Below are 23492 nucleotides of genomic sequence, written 5' to 3' on the forward strand. Positions count from 1 at the left end.
TTTTCTCAAATATTTTGACATTGAGGAGCGGTAACAGACCAATGAGGCTCAGATTTACACACACACACACACACACACACACACACACACATTTCTGCTTCTGACGTGCGCTCTGCTCGGCGCCTCTGCGCAGGGGTGTGGGACTGGGGGGATAAAGGGTACTGAGTAACCAGGGCCCGGGGCAGGGAAGTCCGTTTTCTATACATACACATACATGGTACGGGGGCCCAGCAAGATGGTTTGTACCCAGGGCCCAAAATTTGGTGCTACGCCACTGCCTCTGCGGCAGCGAATTGAAGAACTCAACACACAGACAGACTAAAACTCTGTTGGTGGTGGTTGAAGAGATTCCCCATTCTATGTAAAGCGCTTTGAGTGCCTAGAAAAGCGCTATATAAATGTAACGAATTATTAATTATTAACTAAAAGACGGGACGAAGCCTAAGCCTGCCACCAGTTTCATATGTTTTAAAGGTTAATCACATATTTTTTATGAGGGCTGAGGCATAAGTTTAGGGGGGCTGAAGCCCCCCTAAAAAGGGCCAGCGACGCCCATGCCTCTAATCAAAGTAATGTCCTCTCCCTCTTGGAAACAGGAAATGTTCCCTGAACTTTGGCTAACATTCTGGCAAGGTTCTATCATGAACAGCTGGTATGAATAAACATTCTTTCAGTATATTAATAGTGTTTGTTGTCTGGTCTTTAATAATGTTCTCAAAATGGTAGCATAAAACATGTTTAATGCATTTTTTTTCTAAAACCTGGATATTTTGTTACAAATGTTTTATCTGGATGTTCATTTAGAGAACATTCAAAAGTAACCATCTCATAATGTAAAGTCTACAACCCATCACTCGCATGAGATCACAGCAAAAGCAAACCACAACCATCCAAGGATCCAATCAGTTCAATCAGACAAAATCAAGTCCACCCTTACTTTTCTTATCTTGTTTGATTCCCTGGGCTATGTAACAAAAGGTAAGAAAAGACCATCACAACTTTTGTTCAATGACAATTTTATTTAGCTATTATAGGAGGAAGACACCTATATTATATTTACCTATTTTTATTGATGGCTTAGGTGATATATAGTTTGTTACTTTGAAGCAAAAGCCTGCCTTATTAAACATACATGCATTGTACTAGAACATTTCACTAATTGCCTTTATTTTCAGAGCTTTCAAAAAGAAAGTTGTGTATTGAGTCTGTTGTGAAACAATCTCATCTAACCCGCTGATTTCACCCATCATGCATTCCTATTTCCTACAAGCCACATCATACAGCTGCCCCCTCCCTCCCTGAATTCAATTCAGTCGATAAAGCTAAAACACTGTACAGTGAGAGATAAATATATACACCTTTTCACATTTTATTGTACCATAGTGTTTTTAGAATTTAATAGGTTATCTCAACTGATTACACATAAACTCAGTCATCAACACATCCATCAGAACACCTTTGCTGCTTCCCAATTCTCCTACTTATAGCCTACTAGGCTACTACATCCTAAAAGTGTGTACTATTTTTGTGAAGAAAAAGCAGATACTTTTGAGTGTGTAACATAGTATGCAAGCTTTGGGACATACTACTTAGCCATTTTTAACGACAGCTGTCATGTTACAAATGCCCTGTCAATCATCATGTCACAGTTAAAACCCCTTACCCTTTAATTTCATTTTCTACTGTATCGGAGAGAATTGTAGTAGCATGCTGATCTGCCAGTCATGGGTATTTCATGCGGAGACTCCCCTCATGTGTTTGCAATTTAAATTTAACAAAAGTTCTAAATGCTGTTGCAGAATAAATATAATGTGGATTACACTGAATAAATATATTTTTCGTCAGGCTAGATACTGGCAATGATTTAATCAAACCACTTTATCTAAAATGGTCTAACCGTCATACTCACACATCCGTCATGTTTTTAGTTTAGAGGTGCACTATGTAACTTTTCTGTCCGCTAGAGGGCGCCTATTCGAAACAAAGCCGTAGTTGATGACGGCAAGTTTGAGCGCAGCATCTTGGGACATTTGGTCTTCAATTCACAGTAAGTGGAAAATAGGACTCGGGCAGAAATCATGTTCATGGATAAGATTATTAACGTTACTGAAGTATAAAGCAGAGCAGGAGAGAGTGTTGAGGAGCTGAACACGGCCGCTGGAGCGATTGTTCACAAGATGAACAACACGCCTCGCGAGCCAGGCGCCGACGCTATTTACGCTTTTCCGGCCATGAGTATGAAGTAACGCAGCTCAGTTTATCATATTAGATACATTTAAGTGTGTTTACAATGATATTACTCTGTGCTTTCGCTCAGCGAACTTGTTGCACACTGCTAAGAGTAAAGAGTTTCTTTGGAATAACCATTTAAACATACTAAGATTTGGGACATACTAATTCTATTTAGGATAGATAGTATGCAAAATGGGACGCACCACTTGTGATGTTGTGATCTTGTGACCTTAGTGTTAAAGAACAGTGTAAATCAGTTGAGAAAAACTAACAGAATAACATCACTAAGTTTTTTTTAAAATAAATATTAAATATAATACTGATTGTGTATCACAGTTGATTAACATTAGCTATAGATGGAAGACATTGAGGCATTCACATGATTTTCCGTTTGACAAGTACTTTAGAGAAGAAGCAAGGGGAGGACTCAGTGTCCTGTGATCCTCTGGTTTCACCCAAACACCCTTTGATCCTACGCACATCTGAGCTCGAAAGGTTGGTCTTCAGGTTCAGGACAGCAAGAACATGCTTCTCACTATTGGAGAGTGACAATTATTGATGAGACACTGGAAGATTGATTTTTATCTTTTATTTTGGGAATGATATCATCATGACTAAAAATGTATGTTGTAAATAATATGTTGTAAGATATAACTGCACCTTGCTCACTCGCCTCTAACAGACTCACCTGATGTCAGGATAGTCTCTCGCCAGAGTAGCAATCTCAAGTTGCAAACTCTCAGGATCCTGCAGTCGCAGAATCTCTGATAATTTGGGCAGTATTTGACAGAGCCATTCCTCTTTGGATCCCTAGAGAAGAGAATGGTACTTGATTTAGGAAACGAATTCTATTGATACATAAAAAGTTCCCACTGCTTTCCCACAATTCATGCTCTTTCAGACTAAGAGAATAATGTAAAGAGAATACACAGAAAAGGTCCCTATTTTGTCTACGCCTCCCGTTTATATTGTGTCTAAAACAATAGTGCCAGACCACTGTATGTTATTGTAAGCATTTCATGCATACAAATGTTTTAAATATTCCACATCATTTGGACAAAATAACCCTACAGCACACTTGTCATGGTGATTATGACAGGTGACATGAATAACACTGATGATTTCTTCGTCACCGCATCTGTTAGTGGGTGGGATAGATTAGGCAGCAAGTGAACATTTTGTCCTCAAAGTAGACGTGTTAGAAGCAGGAAAAATGGGCAAGTGTGGACAGCACGTGTGGGGTGTTCCCTTTCTGCAGTGATCAGTATCTATTAAAAGTGGTCAAAGGAAGGAACAGTGGTGAACTGGCGACCAAGGCTCAGTGATGCACGTTGAGAGCGAAGGCTGGTCCGTGAGGTCTGATCAAACAGATCAGCTACTGTAGCTCAAATTGCTCAAGAAGTTAATGCTAGTTCTGATTAAAAAGGTGTTCCCCAGGACAAATTCCCCAGGTCTCAGTCCAATCGAGCGTCTGTGGGAGGTGCTGAACAAACAAGTCCGATCCATGGAGGGCCCACCTTGAAACCTACAGGACTTAAAAGGATCTGCTGCTAACATCTTGGTGCCAGATACCTCAGCATACCTTCAGGGGTCTAGTGGAGTCCATACCTCCACGGGTCAAGGGTGTTTTGGCAGCAAAAGACACAATATATGTTATAATGTGTTATGTTATAATGTGTTATAATATGTTATAATGTGATGCCTTATCAGTGTATGTACAGTATATAACATTTGTAACATTTAACATCCACTTCAATGTCGATTTACAATCCAGGGAACCAATGTAAAGGATAGAAATTGGAGTATCTAAAAAATAATGAAAATCACATTTGCCACTATCAGCCAAGATTTACAGTGGTCTTCCCAAAAGGTTTCACAATAAAGAAGGCGTAGGATTGTGTTTACAAGCAAGAGCCAAGAGATTTATTTGTTTTCTTCCTAAGAAATTGATTTGTAATTTGAGCTTGCCATTTTCGAATGTGGAAAGAATGGGAATGTGTGTATGTGTGTGTGTCTGGATGTGATCTCACCACTTTGGCAAGCACAGAGCAGATTTTACTGTTGTCGTCGCAGATGAATTCAGCAGCTGCTTTTTGCTGTTCTTTGTCCTTCAGTTTCAGTTTTCTCTTCATCACTCGTCTCACATACTCAACCATTACTTCAACATGCAGCTCGGCCAACAGTTCCTATACACACATACAGACACACAACCTTCAAATGTATATCTAGAACTTTATCTTAGACAACATTAGAGACCAATGTGAGATGTCTATTTACATCATGTTATAGGACTATCAGAAATTATATTTTACTGCAAAAGTGATCCTGACCTCTCGGCAGACAGGCTTTAGCTCTTTGAATTGATCTTTGATATCCTCAAGCGCCTTCGTCAGCTCCTCCACAACCTCACAATGTCCAGCAAACCAGGCTTGAGTCCACAGCTTACGGTACAGCGGCTGTGCAGATAAACAAGTCTGATTAGTTTCAAAATATAAGATAATATAAGAAATTACTATTAAGAATCACAAACATAGAGGTTTTTTTCCAGTAAGGACATGAAGATGTTGATCAGGGCAGTACCTCCAGCCAGGTAAACAAGTACTCTCAATGAATCTCAAGGATTCTTCACTAACCTTCAGTTCTGTGTGAATTCGACTGAGGAAGTATTTGTGACAGATGTCTTTGAGGTCTGCTAATGTGGACAGCTGAGTGGTTCTAGTGTCTTCTGAGAAAGGATGTTCTGGTGTTTGTACATAATCCCTGAAGATAGAGAAATAATGATTGGATTAAATTAAATTGAATTAATTAACATATTTTTATGTTTATGGTTAACAGAGCTACATTTTACATAAAATATAATATCAAAATTGTATTTGAATTCTATATATATATATATATATATATATATATATATATATATATATATAATTCTATATATATATTATATATATATATATATATATATATATATATATATATATATATATATATATATATATATAAAGAGTAATAGAATACATTATACTGTTGTCATTTATAATTATTTTTAAAAGTAATTAATTACATTATATTTTAAAAGCATATTTAACCAATTAAAGGCGCAGTAAACAATTTCTCAGAAACACTGTTGATATGTTGCTGCTTTCAGGGAAGTCTGGGAAGTCGTGTTTAAGATGTCAGGTGCTTTCAAGTCACTTTTGTGGCAAACTTGCCACTTTTGTGGTGTACCTTCTCTTAATTAACTACTCATAAAACTCTTCTTTAAGAAAATAAAGAACCAAAAAATGGCCATCTGGGGAATTTTTGTCACGTCACAGACAAGGGAAAATGGTGCGAGGACTCAAGTGCAGAAAATAATATATTTATTTATAACAAATAAAACAAACTCAAAACAAAACCCACGAGGGGGAAAAACACATAATAGAATAATAACATATAAACTTAAACAAACCAACAGAATCACGGGGAGGACGGAGGACGGAAGACGCAGACATTACACAAGGATCCAACACAGACTGACAAACACAAGGAGATTATAAAGGGAACAAACAAGGCAGATAATGAGGGAGAACAGGTGGGGCAAATTAACCAATAATCAGATAACAAGGGGGAGGGAACTGACAGGGACACGAGCACATGCTCAACATAACAAAACCCACAAGTGCACACACGACAGGACCGGCATGTGACATTACCCCCTCCTTAAGGAGCGGCTACCAGACGCTCCACTAGGGACGGGAGGGACAGACCCGGGCGGGACGGGAGGGACAGACCCGGGAGGGACGGGAGGGACAGACCCGGGAGGGACGGGAGGGACAGACCAGGGAGGGACGGGAGGGACAGACCAGGGAGGGACGGGAGGGACAGACCAGGGAGGGACGGGAGGGACAGACCAGGGAGGGACGGGAGGGACAGACCAGGGGGGCACGGGAGGGACAGACCAGGGGGGCACGGGAGGGACAGACCAGGGGGGCACGGGAGGGACAGACAAAGAAGGTACAGACATGGCCTGGAGGGCCGTAATGGGAGGGTTTGTGGTGGCAGTCCTGCATGCTTGGGAAAAGCACAGGGTGTCATCCACCACTCCGGTGGTCCCAGTTCCGGTGGATCGTGCGCCGGTGGTCCCTGTGCCGGTGGATCATGTTCCGGTGGTCCCAGTTCCAGCAGATCATGTTCCGGTGGTCCCAATGCCAGCAGATCGTATTCCGGTGGTCCCAGTGCCGGTGGATACTGCTGGACTGGAGAAGTTTCCCCAACGCCCTGCCTGCGCCGCTGAGGCGCCCTGCTCTCCCTGCGCCGCTGAGGCGCCCTGCTCTCCCTGCGCCCCTGAGGCGCCCTGCTCTCCCTGCGCCCCTGAGGCGCCCAGCTCTCCCTGCGCCCCTGAGCAGTCCTGCTCTCCCTGCGCCCCTGAGCAGTCCTGCTCTCCGTGCGCCGCTGAGACGTCCTGCTCTCCCTGCGCCGCTGAGGCGTCCTGCTCTCCGTGCGCCTCCCTGGCGCCCCCTGCACTCACCGCGCCTCTCTGGCACCCTGCTCTCACCGCGCCTCCCTGGCGTCCTGCTCTACCCGCACTGCCCTGGCTGCCTGAACTCTATGGGCCGCCCCGACCGCTTGAACTTGGTGGGCCTCCCGAACTCGGTGGGCCGCCCTGGCCATTCGAACTTTGTGGGCCACCATGGCCTCCTGAACTTTTTGTTTTCCTCGTTCTTCCCTTGTTTACCCCTCCCTTGTCTGTAACGTGACAGAAGGATCCAACCCCCGGAACTGGCACCGAGGGAGAACTTCTCTGCTGAGTCCTCATAGTAAGGTTGGATCCTTCTGTCACGTCACAGACAAGGGAAAATGGTGCGAGGACTCAAGTGCAGAAAATAATATATTTATTTATAACAAATAAAACAAACTCAAAACAAAACCCACGAGGGGGAAAAACACATAATAGAATAATAACATATAAACTTAAACAAACCAACAGAATCACGGGGAGGACGGAGGACGGAAGACGCAGACATTACACAAGGATCCAACACAGACTGACAAACACAAGGAGATTATAAAGGGAACAAACAAGGCAGATAATGAGGGAGAACAGGTGGGGCAAATTAACCAATAATCAGATAACAAGGGGGAGGGAACTGACAGGGACACGAGCACATGCTCAACATAACAAAACCCACAAGTGCACACACGACAGGACCGGCATGTGACAATTTTGCTTTATGTTTTTAATTTATGAAGCCAATGTAAACTTTATCGTTTGTTATATTGCAGTGGTATCATATTTTGTGCAGGCAATTGGCTTATTTTGCTGTAAATAACTATATAACTGCTAAATTTCTATAAATATTGTGGCATTCCACCATGTTTCATGGTATTTACAACTTTGTGGTGGCATCCATGTGCATTCAACTAGTAAATATGCAGCATTTGATGACACCCAAACAAACACACCCCTCCCTACATTGCTCCACCCCAAATAACAAACATGAAATGCACAGGCAACCACTAACAGCTGCCGCATCAGCTCTGCTAGTATGGATGAAACAGCTGTGATTAAACAACAGCAGCATATCTTGGTTTAGAGAAAAAGCAAAAAAAAATTTACTCACATACCCACTGGAAACAAAGCAACCCCAGCATCCGTTTCCAGGCCTTCCCTCTTTTTAAAATCTCTTGAAAGCTTTTCCAATATTAACGCAGGTCCTAGCTCTTGCCTGCTCGTAATTTGCATTTGCATGACCTATTCCTCTTTGGTAATATCTCAGCCATGATTGTACATTTGTATACGCCCCCTACTGCTTATTGGCTACAAGAATGGTTTTGGTGCTCTGTGGATCGGTCCAATCCACTTTATTTTTTCTTCTATTTACAAAGCCAAGATTGTGTACAAACTAGTTTTTTTTCCAGCACACACTACAAATTGTGTATTTAGGTGTGGGTTTCCTTAGAAATTGCTTACTGCACCTTTAAAAATATACATATTTTACAACTGCTGTTGTAAGGTATAAAAATAATTAATCAAACTCACCTAAACAGGTGAATATTAAAGAGAATAGCACGGAGAGTTTTTGGAATGTTTTCCTGTTTTCTTTTGAGAAGTTCCTCTAGACTTGTCTTATAGCTGCCAGTGAAAATAGAAGAGGGAGCATGTCAGTCTTATTTTAATGGAATGAAAATGTGACCGAGATAGTGACTAATTGTCTACCTCAGAAGAAAGCTGTCCAGCTGTCGTAAAAGACTACAGGCTTTACTTTCACAGCTCAAAAGTGTGTTGACCTCTCTCACAGTCACATCAACAAGCTATGAAACGAAAGATGTTACACTTCAATATGACTAACCACATTAAGGAAATAGGTTTGACTCTGGTTATTGATCCCAACATGCATTACTAAATTAAGACGATGGTTATAGAGTGATAAGAGCCCATAACCTACTGGTAAAACATCTCCAGCAAGGCTACTGAAGTAATATCCATCCATGATCTCTGGTTCACTGCCATCACTCCATTTTTTCACTTCTTTCTCAAGAGCATTGGATAACCACTGTCTGATCTCATTCTAATGAGAGAAAACAAGCAACAGGAATTAGGCCATAATCTAAAGCAGTAACACGCAGTAACACATGGGGTGATAAGAACATTAAAGCGTTAGTTCACCCAAAAATGAAAATTCTGTAAATAATTACTTACCCTCGTGTTGTTCGACATCGGTAAGACCTCTGTTCATCTTCAGAACACAAATGAAGATATGTTGGTTGAAATCCGATGGCTCAGAAAGGCCTTCATTGACATCAATGTCATTTTCTCTCTCAAGACCCATAAAGGCACTAAAGACGACGTCACAAGGTCTATCTCACTACAGTGGCTCTACAATAATTTTATGAAATGACGAGAATAGTTTTTGTGCGCAAAAAACCCCCTAAATAACGACTTATATAGTGATGGGCCGATTTCAAAACAAAGTTTTGAACCGTTATGAATCACTGTATCGATTCATGATTCGGATCCCCAAAGTCATGTGATTTCATGAATCATGAATCAATATGCTGATTCATAACCGTTCGAAGCTTTGTTTTGAAAATTCAGTTATTTCGTTTTTTTGCGCACAAAAACTATTCTCGTCGCTTCATAAAATGATTGTAGAGCCACTGTAGTGACTTTAACGACGTCTTTAGTGCCTTTTATGGGTCTCGAGAGAGGAAATGACATTGGTGTCAATGAAGGCCTTTCTGAGCCATCGGATTTCAACAAAAATATCTTAATTTGTGTTCTGAAGATGAACGGAGGTCTTATCTTTGTCGAATGACATAGGGTAAGTAATTAATGACAAAATTTTCTTTTTTTGGGTGAAATAATCCTTTAACTCATATATGAGACGTGAGCGTCTTGTCGGGTTTAAAAGCTTTTAATCAATTATGTTGTCTAAATTAGATGCTCCAGGTCGCATACAGCAGCAAATTGCCAACAGTAAATGGACTTCTAATTTTTTCTGATGTATTACATGCATTTGTGCTACTCCTGACAAGGAGGCAAATGGATTTGGTAGGTAGCCTAAATCAGTGTAGATGGTACAACCCCAATTCAAGAACAATCACAAGAATCTGTGATTTGTTCATTCTCTTGAACCTTTTTTTTTGTGTGACAAAGTACAAAGAAAAAAAGGTCCAACATTTTCACAGGCCAAATTTAGATTTTGCTGGCTGCAACACTCCAAACAATTTGTGACCGAAGCAAGATAAAACTCAAAAGATTACAGAATGCAGTCCACAATTAGCAGGCAACTAATAGGTGAGAGTGTAGTGAAGGCTCAGATTTTGCAAGCAAAGACAGGTCATGCCCTTATCACTTTGTGCCACATATCGTGAGAGAATTTGCCAAACATTTCAACAGTCACATTTCTCAATGCAAGATTATAAAGTATTTCGATCTTTCACACATAATATTGTGGAAAGATTCAGGGAATCCTGACAAATGTCAGTACCATAGACCATACAAAAATATGGAGGACAAAACTTTATTCTCTTCCCCTGAAGAAAAGTGAAGCCGCCGGAGGTCAGAATATGGCGCTGTCATTTTGGGCCGAGTCTGCGCAGTAGCGAGCAGGAAGTAGAGCCGCGATATCAAAAGCCCGCCCTCACTCTTGCAGATGTAGAGCCATTCATTATGTCGGTGAGTGATAAAGTCTGTTGGTGCCCCAGTGATTACTTTGCTCAGAGAAGCTGTCAATCACAGCAGTCAATGACATCACACTCCTCATTTTATAGCATCAAATCTAAAACTAAACTTACTTAAAAAATGAGCGCTTAAAATGAAATCAGCGTGATAAAAACTGCCTAAAATTACAGAAACCAACTAAGAAAAATGACATGAAGTGTAATTTGATTGTTTAGTTTGTCTCACATCCATTAGAATACACGAAGGGGCGGGTTTATTACTTATACTGGGACCAACCACACTTAACGGTCTGCTGCTGCATCAAGAAATCCAATTTGAATCTGTTACGTGAGGAGAAAGCTAAACGTCAATTCCATGCAGAGATGCTGCAGCATTCTCAGTCCCGAACTCATCTCAGATGGTCTAAAAGACCATGTGTACTGCGTTCAGATGAATCCACATTTCAGCTTGTTTTGGGGAGAAACTAACAAGTTTTTAATTTCAACTTTTTGTAATTGTAACACAAGTACATTTTTCAAGTACACCGCTGAGAAAAATAAATCTTAAGTGGTCTCTAATTTTTTTCCAAAGCTGTATGTACTTCATTTTTCTATGGAAAACTTTTAGTTCACTATATTCCAAAGCACAATGTCTCACTTTTTACTGCAATACTTTTTATTTGTTTTTACCTTTAATACTCAATTACATAAAAATGTAGTACTTTCTTACTTGTACTCAAGTAAAACTTTGAAAAACTTTTAATCGAGTAAAAGTAATAATTACTACTTTTTAAATGTAATTAGTTATTAAATGATATTCAATATGAAATGCAGTGAAGTAAAAGTGAATGTTGTGAAGAAAAAGTCTTCCAAAGAAAAACCCTGACAAGGTACATATGCTTGAAAATGCATGTGAGTACTTGTACTTTTGTCAGTTAAATAAAGGTTAAAGAGAAATTAATAAATCACAAAATGTATCAACTGTATTATATATGATTCTGTTAGATATGCAATAAAGTTTACTATTGATTCAACCATTTTCTGATATCACCAGTCATGTTGATTGACATTGAATCACCTCTTTGTATGAGAAGTACTGTTCCTCTAATCTCTTAAGGTCTTCTTTGGGTAACAAAGGTCCAAGTGATGAATTGTTGATGTGCTCCTCTAGTTCTTTGTGTTTCAGTACATCTCTATGAAAAACAATGTTAAAGAATGTTAACATTTCGGAAACTGTCTGAAAATGTTGTATCATTTATAATATGTGAAGTAATAGTCCCTGATTTTGAAAATGCCAATTGGCCCTTACTTTGGGTAGTAATCCACAATCCAACTCAATATATAGAAGCAATCCTCAAAATCTCTACAGGATCTGGCGAGCTCTTGCAGTCTGGCGGAGAAGGTTTGATGGTAGAGTTGAGCATACGTTCTGCAGATGTCAAAGTCTGGAGGGTAACATTCTCTCAGATTTCGCACCACTCTAAGCAGATCTTTTTGGACTTGTTTGCCCATTCGACACACCTCTCTCTTCAAGGAGGTAGACAGCTGGTCTAGTCCATTCTCCTGTTCATCTGCATTCTTCATTTGTTTCTCCACGACTGTCTTGAGTAGCATGTCATGCATCTGTCTGCACTTTGTGGGCCTCCATATTGGACGCTGATTCACAGCCACTTCCGCCCAGCGTCTGTCCTGTGCCTCCTCTTGAACTATTGAAGTCAAAGCACTCTTGAGTGTCTCCAGATTGTCATCACTGAAAGAGTCATGGATGGCCATCTTCAGTCGCAAAATAAAGGTCTCATAGTCTTTCTGCAAATTATGCTCCTCCTCTTCTGCCCTGGCCACTTCATTTAAACCAAAGACACGTTCCTCAGCTTCCACAAGCTGCTGCTGTGCTTTAGCCAGACGGTTCTGTTCAATGTTTCCATTGAAATCCAGTTCCACTGCAGAATGTGAGAATTCTGAAAATGTAAATTGGCATTTAGATTGTGTGTATATATATATATATATATATATATATATATATATATATATATATATATATATATATATATATATATATATATATATATATATATATATATATATATATATTGAATAGTCTACATTAAAAGATTGTTACCTGATGGAGTTTCATGGGATTTGGAATTCTTCTGGCGTTTCATGAAATCAGGAATTTTCATTTTCATTTTGATCATTTGTTTCTGACTTTCCTCTTCAGGATCACCAGGGGAATTTGCTATGCCTTCAATGGCATCAAGGTCCACAACTAAAATGTAAATCAGAAATTAAATAATAAAAAATTGCTTAATTTTCTCTAATTTACAAACTCTAAAAAACTATACAAACCTGATTCCAAAAACATTGGGACACTACAAATTGTGAATAAAAAAGTAATGTAATAATTTACAAATCTCATAAACTTATATTTTATTCTCAATAGAATATAGATAACATCAAATGCTGAAAGTGAGACATTTTGAAATGTCATGCCAAATATTGGCTCATCTTGGATTTCATGAGAGCTACACATTCCAAAAAAGTTGGCACAGGTAACAAAAAGAGGCCGGAAAAGTTAAATGTACAATGAAAAATTGAGACGTGTGATGTTATCCTCATCTACATTGCATAATATCATCTAAAGATTCAGAGAATCTGGAACCATCTCTGTGTATAAGGGTCAAGGCTGGAAAACCATACTGGATGCCCGTGAACTTCGGGCCCTTAGACGGCACTGCATCACATACAGGAATGCTACTGTAATAGAAATCATAACATGGGCTCAGGAATACTTCCAGAAACATTGACGGTGAACACAATCCACCGCGCCTTCAACGTTGCCGCTAAAACTCTATAGGTCAAAAACGAAGTCATACATCTAAACATGATCCAGAAGTGCAGGCGTTTTCTCTGGGCCAAAGTTCATTTAAAATGGATTGTGGCAAAGTAGAAAACCGTTCTGTAGTCAGACGAATCAAAATTTGAAGTTTTTGGAAAACTGGGACGCCATGTCATCCGGTCTAAAGAGGACATGGACAACCCAAGTTGTTATCAGTGCTCAGGTCAGAAGCCTGCATCCCTGATGGTATGGGGTTGCATAAGTACGTGTGGCATGGGCAGCTTACACATCTGGTAAGGCACCATCAATGCTTTAAGGTATCTCCAAGTTCTAGAACGACATGCTCCCATCCAGACATCGTCTCTTTTAGGGAAGACCTTGCATTTTCCAACATGACAATGCTAGACAACATACTGCATCAATTACAACATCATGGCTGCGTAGAAGAAGGATCCAGGTATTGAAATGGCCAGCCTGCAGTCAAGATCGTTTACCCATAGAAAACATTTGGCGCATCATGAAGAGGAAGATACAACAAAGAAGACTTAAAGGGATACTCCACCGCTTTTTCATATTAAACTGTGTTATTCCCTTAACTAAGCCGAGTTGATACATACCTCTCTCGTCTCAGTACGTGCACTTAATCTCTCTGACGCGAGGTGACATTCTGATAGCATTTAGCTTAGCCCACTAAGCCCAGTTCATTCACTATGGTACCAAACAGAGATCAAGTTAGAAGTGACCAAACACCTCCACGTTTCTCCTATTTAAATACAGTTACACGAATAGTTGAATGATCAAGTATGGTGACACAACATAAGACGTGGTGCTTTATATGATAAAATGGTAAAAATGTATAGGTTAAAATGGAACAATAATGTATGGCAGAATAGCACTTTTGAGAGTCCTTTGACTCTAAAAGTGAATAGAGGGAGGGGGAGATGTGAGGGAGGATGTTTCAGGCGGGACATTTTACTGCGCCGAGTTGAAGTACTCTCAGAAGTGCTATTCCGCCATGCATTATTGTTTCATTTCAACCCGCTAAGAAAAGCGCCACGTTTTATTTTGTGTCACCATGCTAGGTCGTTCAACTATTCGTGTAACTGTATTTAAAAAGGGAAAACGTGGAGGTGTTTGGTCGCTTCTAACTTGCTCTCTGTTTGGTACCTAATGAATGAACTGGGCTTAGTGGGCTAAGCTAAATGCTATCAGATCGTCACCACACGTCAGAACGATTAAGTGCACGCACTGAGACAAGAGAGCTCTGTATCAACCCGTCTTAGTTAAAGGAATAACACAGTTTAATATAAAAACGCAGTGGAATATCCCTTTAAGACTACTAGAAGCCTGCATTAGACAAGAATGGGACAACGTTCCTATTCCTAAACTTGAGCAACTTGTCTCCTCAGTACCCAGACGTTTGCAGACTGTTATAAAAAGAGGGGATGCCACACAGTGGTAAACATGGCCTTGTCCCAACTTTTTTGAGATGTGTTGATGCCATGAAATTTAAGATCAACTTATTTTTATTTAAACAGGAGAGAGCTGCCACAACAGTGCAATATTAGCATTAGTTTATTTTATGAAGCTCATGTAAAGCTAATGAGCACTACGGTGGTTTATTTATTTCTGTTTTATTTTTATTCAAATCCAAGTATACTGTAGCAGAGCTTTTCAAAAATATGAACCTATGCTATTTGTTCCTATGACTTCTGTATACCCAGTACAATAGGGCAATCTACAAACAGAAAAAGGTTGTTGATCTGTAAATGAAAACTGAACTGAGCTTTACTAAGTATTCATTTCATAATGAAACGTAGTAATGTAGAACAAACTAACAAACACAAGAACACCACATTGTGCTATTTTACCTAACAGTGTTTCGGGGTTGAGAGCATCTTGAGATTTTGAATTCTTTAGGTATGTCGTAAAGTTTTTCATTTTAATCGTTTTTGGTATTTTGAGTTTATGCTTTTTTTTCTGACATTGTGCCTTGGGATCTTCATCAGCAATGCCTTCATCACTTCTGATTTCTTCACTAATCTCAAGGTCTTCTTCTGAAAGCAGAGAGTAAACAACAGTGAATGTACAAATTAAAAGATTAATATCTTTAAAAAAATAAAACCCTGTGTCAGAATATTGGGGCATAAGTGTCAGAATGGTGGTTATCTGTCAGGATGTGCTACCATGCAATAATACAAACCCTGATATGCTCACACATTGCGTCCGAAATTGAATAAGTCTCTACTATATATAGGTCCTTCTCAAAAATTAGGATATTGTGATAAAGTTAATTATTTTCCATAATGTAATGATAAAAATTAAACTTTCATATATTTTAGATTCATTGCAAACTAACTGAAATATTTCAGGTCTTTGATTGTTTTAATACTGATGATTTTGGCATACAGCTCATGAAAACCCAAAATTCTCAAAAAATTAGCATATTTCATCCGACCAATAAAAGAAAAGTGTTTTTAATACAAAAAAAGTCAACCTTCAAATAATTATGTTCATTTATGCACTCAATACTTGGTCGGGAATCCTTCTGCTTCAATGCGGAAGGATGCTTCGATAGCGGCCTTAAGCTCATCCAGAGTGTTGGGTCTTGCGTCTCTCAACTTTCTCTTCACAGTATCCCACAGATTCTCTATGGGGTTCAGGTCAGGAGTGTTGGGAGGCCAATTGAGCACAGTAATACCATGGTCAGTAAACCATTTACCAGCGGTTTTGGCACTGTGAGCAGGTGCCAGGTCGTGCTGAAAAACCAAATCTTCATCTCCATAAATCTTTTCAGCAGATGGAAGCATGAAGTGCTCCAAAATCTCCTGATAGCTAGCTGCATTGACCCTGCCCTTGATAAAACACAGTGGACCAACACCAGCAGCTGACATGGCACCCCAGACCATCACTGACTGTGGGTACTTGACACTGGACTTCAGGCATTTTGGCATTTCCTTCTCCTCAGTCTTCCTCCAGACTCTGGCACATTGATTTTCAAATGACATGCAAAATTTGCTTTCATCCGAAAAAAGTACTTTGGACCACTAAGCAACAGTCCAGTGCTGCTTCTCTGTAGCCCAGAAGTGGCTTGACCTGGGGAATGCGGCACCTGTAGCCTATTTCCTGCACACGCCTGTGCACGGTGGCTCTGGATGTTTCTCCTCCAGACTCAGTCCACTACTTCCGCAGGTCCCCCAAGGTCTGGAATCGGTCCTTCTCCACAATCTTCCTCAGGGTCCGGTCACCTCTTCTCGTTGTGTAGCGTTTTTTTCCCACACTTTTTCCTTCCCACAGACTTCCCACTGAGGTGCCTTGATACAGCACACTGGGAACAGCCTATTCATTCAGAAATATCTTTCTGTGTCTTACCCTCTCGCTTGAGGGTGTCAATGATGGCCTTCTGGACAGCAGTCAGGTCGGCAGTCTTACCCATGACTGCGGTTTTGAGTAATGAGTTTTTAAAAGCCTCAGGAATCTTTTGCAGGTGTTTAGAGTTAATTAGTTGATTCAGATGATTAGGTTAATAGCTCGTTTAGAGAACCTTTTTATGATATGCTAATTTGAGACAGGAATTTTGGGTTTTCATGAGCTGTACGCCAAAATCATCGGTATTAAAACAATAAAAGACCTGAAATATTTCAGTTGGTGTGCAATGAATCTAAAATATATGAAAGTTTAATTTTTATCATTACATTATGGAAAATAATGAACTTTATCACAATATGCTAATTTCTTGAGAAGGACCTGTAGTATGCGAAAAGCAAAGTAGTATGCCTGAATACATAGTATTAGAAAAACAGTAGGCGAAAAGTCCCTGGATGACCTACTTCTAATGGGAGCGGATGCAAGGTGAAGGAATGCGACGGATGATCACATGATGATGACAACATGGTGGATGTAGTATGTCCAGATTACATTCATACTACACACACTCATACTATATAACAAACTTTATTAACCGTCTCAAAGAAAGTTCACATTCAAATGTAGTACTTACTCACAAAGTATGTGATTTCGGACACAGATACGGTGTTCTTTTTCATTCTTGATCAAAAATACAGTATAATAATAATAATAATAATAATAATAATAATAATAATAATAATAATGATGATGATATTAATAATTAATTACATTTTAAAATAACTGATTTGCATTTTAAAATATAATTTATCAAAGCTGAATTTTCAGCATCATTACTGCAGTCTTCAGCGTCACATGATCCTTCAGAAATCATTATAATATGCTAATTTGCTGCTCAGTTATCAATTATTATTGGGACTTATTGGTTGTTATTATAATCAATGGTGAAAAAAGCAATTGACATATTTTATGTAAATAATACTAAATATTTTATATCTGTAATCGTTTTTTTAGGATTCTTTGATGCATTGAAAGTTCAAAAGATCAGCATTTATTTGTGATTTACGTAAAACATTTGCAATAATCATCAATTTATTTACTGGCACTTAAATTAATTTTATGCATTATTGTTGAATAAAAGTATTAATTTCTATTTTTTTATATTCTTTTTAATGGTAGTGTATCATGTCTTCCACAAAGATATGACAATCCGGCCCCCGTTTTTATGCAGCGTCATGCCCTTTAGTTGCTATGGTAATGGTGATGGAGAGTTGTAAGCTGATGATTTATTATTTGAAATAGGCTAATTAACGCAAAATTTTTATGTTTCTAGCCTGTCAAAATCACATTTGTGATTCGAAGTTCGAAAAACTTCAGTCTGAATTGTCATTTTGCGACGTTGCATTAAATGTCTAAATACATGTACGTCACGGGGCAAAACCACAGTTTACTGTCTGTTTACAGCTTGTAACTTTAAGCATTTTATTGACGCCAGTCTATAGCGATGAGATTATTTCAGGGGTGTTGCCAATAGACTACATAGAAAACTACGCAGACCTCAAGAAAAGCTTGAATTCCTCTTCACTTGCATTCACAGTAAAAAGATGGTGTCATGCATGTTGATCTATCTTACCTTTCCTCGCTCTTCTAAGAAGCATATCCATATAAAGCTGTTAAAAAGCAGCCTAAATGTGTTCGGACTCTTTCGGCTGTGTGTGTGTGAGAGAGAGAGCGAGATATGAGAGTCCCTCACAGCCCCTTTTATACTGCTGAAATCAGCCCCAAACATCATGTGATGTAGTATCTCAACTCCTAGAGAAAAAAATGATGTGCTTATCCTTTATGTTCTAGTTTGCTAAGCATATATGTTAATAACAATCTTGAATGCTATAGTCAGCGTAATAGACTTGAATAAATGAATGCAAATAATAATAACCTAATTATTAGTACGTGACTCGCTACACACAGAGAGAGAGAGAGAGAGAGAGAGAGAGAGAGAGAGAGAGAGAGAGAGAGAGAGAGAGAGAGAGAGAGAGAGAGAGAGAGAGAGAGAGTGTGTATTGAGGTCCGTCTTTGGAAATTGCATTTGAGTTGTTCTATTGTGTAGCATTACAAGTATGCTATAAATGTAAGCTATTGAGAGTTTGTGCTGCAATCTAACGTAGACATCATTTTGCATTCAGTATTAACAATGAAAAACACAATCGCAAACTTAAAGGGATAGTTCACCAAAAAATGAGAACATTTTCATAATTTAGGCTATTACCCTCATGCTGTATGTTTCCCCAACCTGTATGAGTTTCTTTCTTCTGCTAAACACAAAATACGATATTATGAATTAAGAATGTTGATAATCAAAAACTTTTGTTTGTCATTGACTTCAAGGTTATATATATATATATATATATATATATATATATATATATATATATATATATATATATATATATATATATATATATATATATATATATATATATATATAAAGTCAATGGCTACCGTCAACTGTCTGGTTACCAACATTCTTTACAATATTTTCTTTTGTGTTCAACATAAGTGAAGCAGTGAACAGCTACTTCCGGTCCCAAGTTTTTTGCTTATGTAATAAAGCTGTTTGACTGGATGTATATGTCTTTATGTTTAAAGCTTTGGAAAAAGTCCCGTTGAATCTGTTATGAAAGCAGCAACAGCTAACACACTTCGCCCACAGTATTCATACAAGCCACGTGCTTTCTCTCTTGCTCTCTGAGTATCTTCTTACTGCTGCTTCTCCAAATAGGTCAGTAGCCTACTGCGATTGACACACTGTAAATTCCAAAAGATAAATAGCTTAATATAAAACATACCCTTTGTTCCTAAAGTTAACTTTTAGTGTATAGTCTTAATAGTGTGAATAAGGCACACCTGTTTTCATGTTTTGTGATTGACTGTTGTTTGTCCAGAGTTAAACTGTCCACTGGTCTTCAGAAAAATCTTCCAGGTCCTGCAGGTTTTTTTTTTTTTTTTTTTTTTTTTTGTGGTTTACCAGCATTTTCTGCAATATACGGACAGTATAAAAGGAAAAAGGTACCAACTATACCACATTGTATATGTTTTTGTCTGTAAAATGCAACCCTAAGATAGTTATTTATTTTTTTCAACTAAGAAGTAAAACTCCCCAAATGATTTGACGAGATCTTCCCTTCTCCGTCTCATTAGTATTGGCCAGAGCCATTCGTTTCCCGGAAACCTTGTGGTTTCTTCAGAGATGCTCTCACTGCTGCCTCCAGAGGTTTCCAAAGTGGATGGACATTCAAATGAGGGAAATACATTCTGTAGTGTAATGGGGATTATAAAGATTATGAAAATTACATTATTAAATAAGTTTACTTCCAATATAGAACAATCAAAAGACTGCTGATGATATACATAAATATAGCTACATAAAAAATCCAGACTATAGGCTACATTTAATATTTAATTAATTATCCATCAAAACTGTCATTCCACAACAAGTCAGGTATTTTATCAGGGCGGCATTTAGAAATGTAAATAAATGAGATGAGAAACAATGGTCAATTGTAAATGAATGCAATCTACTAGATATTGCATCAGTTGGAGAGTGACATCTAGTGGATTTAAAGTGTTCATTGTATTTTGCATTATTTTTAAATGCATGAGGTCCAGTCACTTCAAAAAGTGCGATTATTATTCTTTTTTTCTTCTTCCAGTTTTAAAGGTTTGAAGTTGGGTGTTCTGTGCAGTCAGTGTTGGGTAAGTTACTCTAAAAAAGTAATTAATTACTAGTTACTAATTACATCTTCAATAGTGTAATTCGATTACAATACAAATTACTCCCGCCAAAAAGTATTTAATTACTTATTAATAATTACTTTTTGATTACTTTCTAAATCCTATATCAACCTTGAGTTAAGCGATTCAAGGTTAGACATAAAAACTGCTCTTTTAATTCATTCAAATACACATTATAAAACTACATAAATTACTCTTATTAACTGACCAAAGTATTACAAAAGTGAGAAGGACACATAAAAACATGCATTTTAAAGTTAGACTTTAAATGTTGATGTTAAGTCCACTATTGAATTATGTATAATTATATTTAGTATTTAGTTCAATTACATCAGAAGTAACTGTAATTAAATTACAGAAACAATAAGAGTAATCCCTTACTTTACTTTTTCAAGGGAAAAGTAATTAAATTACAGTAACTAATTACTTAGTAACTAATTACACCCCAACAATGTGTGCAGTTAAAAGCAATATCATTACAGTATTTTTGTTTACAGTGGTTACTGGCACTGCAGAACATGACAATAGCACACTGTAAAGAAATACTGCTGATTTAAAAATTGTAGGTTTATTTGTAGCAATAGCCATCAATACATTGTCAAAATTATCAAATTTTCTTTTATGCCAAAAATCATTATAGGCGGCTGCATATATGGAAAAGAAAAACACCTAACCCTAAAAAAATTCTAACAAAAGGTTTTTCTGCTGTTTTTTGTAGTATTAGGTGTCCTTAATACTAATACTACTAGAAAGGTGTAATTTTCAAGATGGCGTCCAAGATGGGCTGGAAGCCTTTAAAATATCCTTCCTACTTAGCCAAATTTTACATAAACAAATGTAGATTTGTTAAAGTTTCTCCATGTTTTGAGGCTTTTAAAAAGGACTTTAAGATTTTATTTAAATCCTTAAAACAACTAAAAATGAGGAGTGCCTTAAAGCTCTCTAAATTACAGGCAATGGATTAGCCCCTCCTGAAATCTAATTTTCTCTGTTATAATTTTACCTTTTAATGTTCGCTAGATTTTTTTTTTTTTTAAATTATTATTATTTATTTTATTATTTATTATTTGGTGTTATGTTGTTATTATTATCTAGTTTACAATATGCTGCTTGGTTAATGTCTATCATTGATAATGTTAATGCCAATGTGTTATTTGATTCAGTGATTCAATAACAAAAAACAATAATACAAATAAAAAAACTCCTTCCTACTTCCTTGATATAGGGTCAAGCATACATGTTGTTGATTTGGATGATTTAACAAATTTAGCCAATTCTTCTCCTCCTATAGCAGTGAATGAGTGTAATTTTTTCTTAGGGACAGTACAATGCTCTGTCTGAAGTGATTCTGTAGTAGACGTCTGCATGGTTATAATTTTATTCCTAATATTATCAATCTTACTAGTAAAGAAGTTCATAAAATCATTACTGCTGTGCTGTTTACAAACATGAGAAGTTAAAGCTTTATTTTCCATTAATTTAGCCACTGTATTGAATAAATGTGGGTTGTGTTTGTTTTCTTCTAAAAGAGTTGAGATATAAGCAGATCAATTTTTATGGCCTTTCTGCATGCAATTATTAAGTGAACAAGAAAAGGATGAGGAATCTCAGAAACAAGCAATCATTCAAACAGCTGCGCGATTGATCAAAAGTGATATTAAGTCCAATGTCCCATCCGTTATGAATCAGTTTCTGAGCACAAAGTCCCTTGAGCTTGACTCTGCCCTTTTGTTTGTTCCTGAGACTCTCTGTACACTTTTGAATGGTCTTTTTGTGGGTAAGGAGACAAGCATTAAGGTTGCAGGAATTGGACAGGCAATTGTGCAGGCAGCATGACCACATGCTGTTGTAGCTCCATTACAACTTGACCTTGCAGTGCAGGCACGTCATATGGATCGGTCACTATTCCTGGTGGATACCCTTCATGGAATGGGATTTGCTTCAACATACAAGGACATTTTGCATTTTGAAAAAAATGTAGCTTCATGTGCTCTAGAGATGTTAGAGGATGATATAGATGTGCATGTGCTGGACATGGCACTTCTTTGTGCTGCATGGGGACAATGTTGATCACAGCATCCTTATTATTGATCAGAGGTCTTCAACACTGTTCCTGGGGACCCACTGTCCTGTAGAGTTTAGCTCTAACCTGCTTCAATACACCTGCCTTGTCTTCAACAAGTGATCCTGAAGAGCTTGATTAGCTTCACCTGTCTTTGATTAGGGTTGGCGCTAAACTCTGCAGGACAGTGGGTCCCCAGGAGCCGGGTTGAAGACCTCTGATCAATAGTATGGATGCCGTGGTTAACATTGTCCCCAGCAAAAAGAAGTGCCATGTTCAGCACATCTATGTCATTAAAACAAAAACCCGTGTTAGAAACTAAAAATATTATTGTATCTGAACCACATAAAAATTTTGATAAATCATGAAAATAGCACAATTTGGCATGTTTCACTGCATCATCACAAATAAAACACACAATTACCCAATATGCTTACAAAATATTTAATAATATTTGAATAAAGGTTGTCGATTCTCAAAAATGTTCATTGTAGGCTATTAGCCTAACTGAAATTTCAAAGAAATCAAAATTTTAAGGCAACCAGGTAACTTGTTTTTTTAAATATATATATATATATATATATATATATATATATATATATATATATATATATATATATATATATATATATATATATATATATATATATATATATATATATATATATTTTTTACAGTGTAGGCTACATAGAGAAATTGGAATAAAGGAATTAAATAAAACATTGTTTATATTAGTGTCATCTGGGAAAAAAATTGCAATGATGACAATTAAGCCTTGTTCAGTAGCCTAACAATTTTTAAATTTGAAATAAAAAATAATGAATAAATGCTGTGTTTGTGGTGGTAATAGCTGATGATCAGTTGCTCTGCAAACGTGGCAAAAAAAAAAAAAAAAAACAGCGCGCGCGCGGCTCCTGCAACGGTTTGTCTGAACCACTCACTATTGGTGAAAGGATGATTGGTAGGTAAGTGTGACTCGTGATACAGAGTCTAGTTGTAAGTTGTTTTACCTGCTTACCTTTAGCTACGTTTCTTGAGGTAGGCTAAAGGAAAGAGGAT

The 23492-nt window shown here is 37.8% G+C and overlaps 1 protein-coding gene across 2 annotated transcripts; it reads right to left on the bottom strand.

Annotated features, from left to right (window-relative positions):
- Positions 1-2220: 2220 nt before the first annotated feature.
- On the bottom strand, positions 2221-18372 carry LOC137041121 (tumor necrosis factor alpha-induced protein 2-like). Of its 2 annotated transcripts, none has more exons than XM_067417091.1 (13): positions 18213-18372; positions 15085-15270; positions 12497-12643; positions 11687-12317; positions 11456-11570; positions 8661-8783; positions 8432-8526; positions 8255-8347; positions 4866-4992; positions 4563-4688; positions 4263-4418; positions 2921-3042; positions 2221-2767 (listed from the first exon to the last, which is right to left on the bottom strand). In XM_067417091.1, the coding sequence occupies exons 1-13, from the start codon at positions 18241-18243 to the stop codon at positions 2608-2610; spliced, it is 2112 nt and encodes a 703-aa protein (XP_067273192.1). In that variant the 5' UTR covers positions 18244-18372; the 3' UTR covers positions 2221-2607. The 2 variants fall into 2 exon arrangements, with proteins under 2 accessions (XP_067273192.1, XP_067273190.1); XM_067417089.1 differs by having other exon boundaries at positions 11687-12335.
- Between the last annotated feature and the right edge of the window lie 5120 nt (positions 18373-23492).

This window comes from Pseudorasbora parva, chromosome 15, assembly GCF_024679245.1.
Source record: "Pseudorasbora parva isolate DD20220531a chromosome 15, ASM2467924v1, whole genome shotgun sequence".
NCBI classification, from domain to species: Eukaryota; Metazoa; Chordata; class Actinopteri; order Cypriniformes; family Gobionidae; genus Pseudorasbora; species Pseudorasbora parva.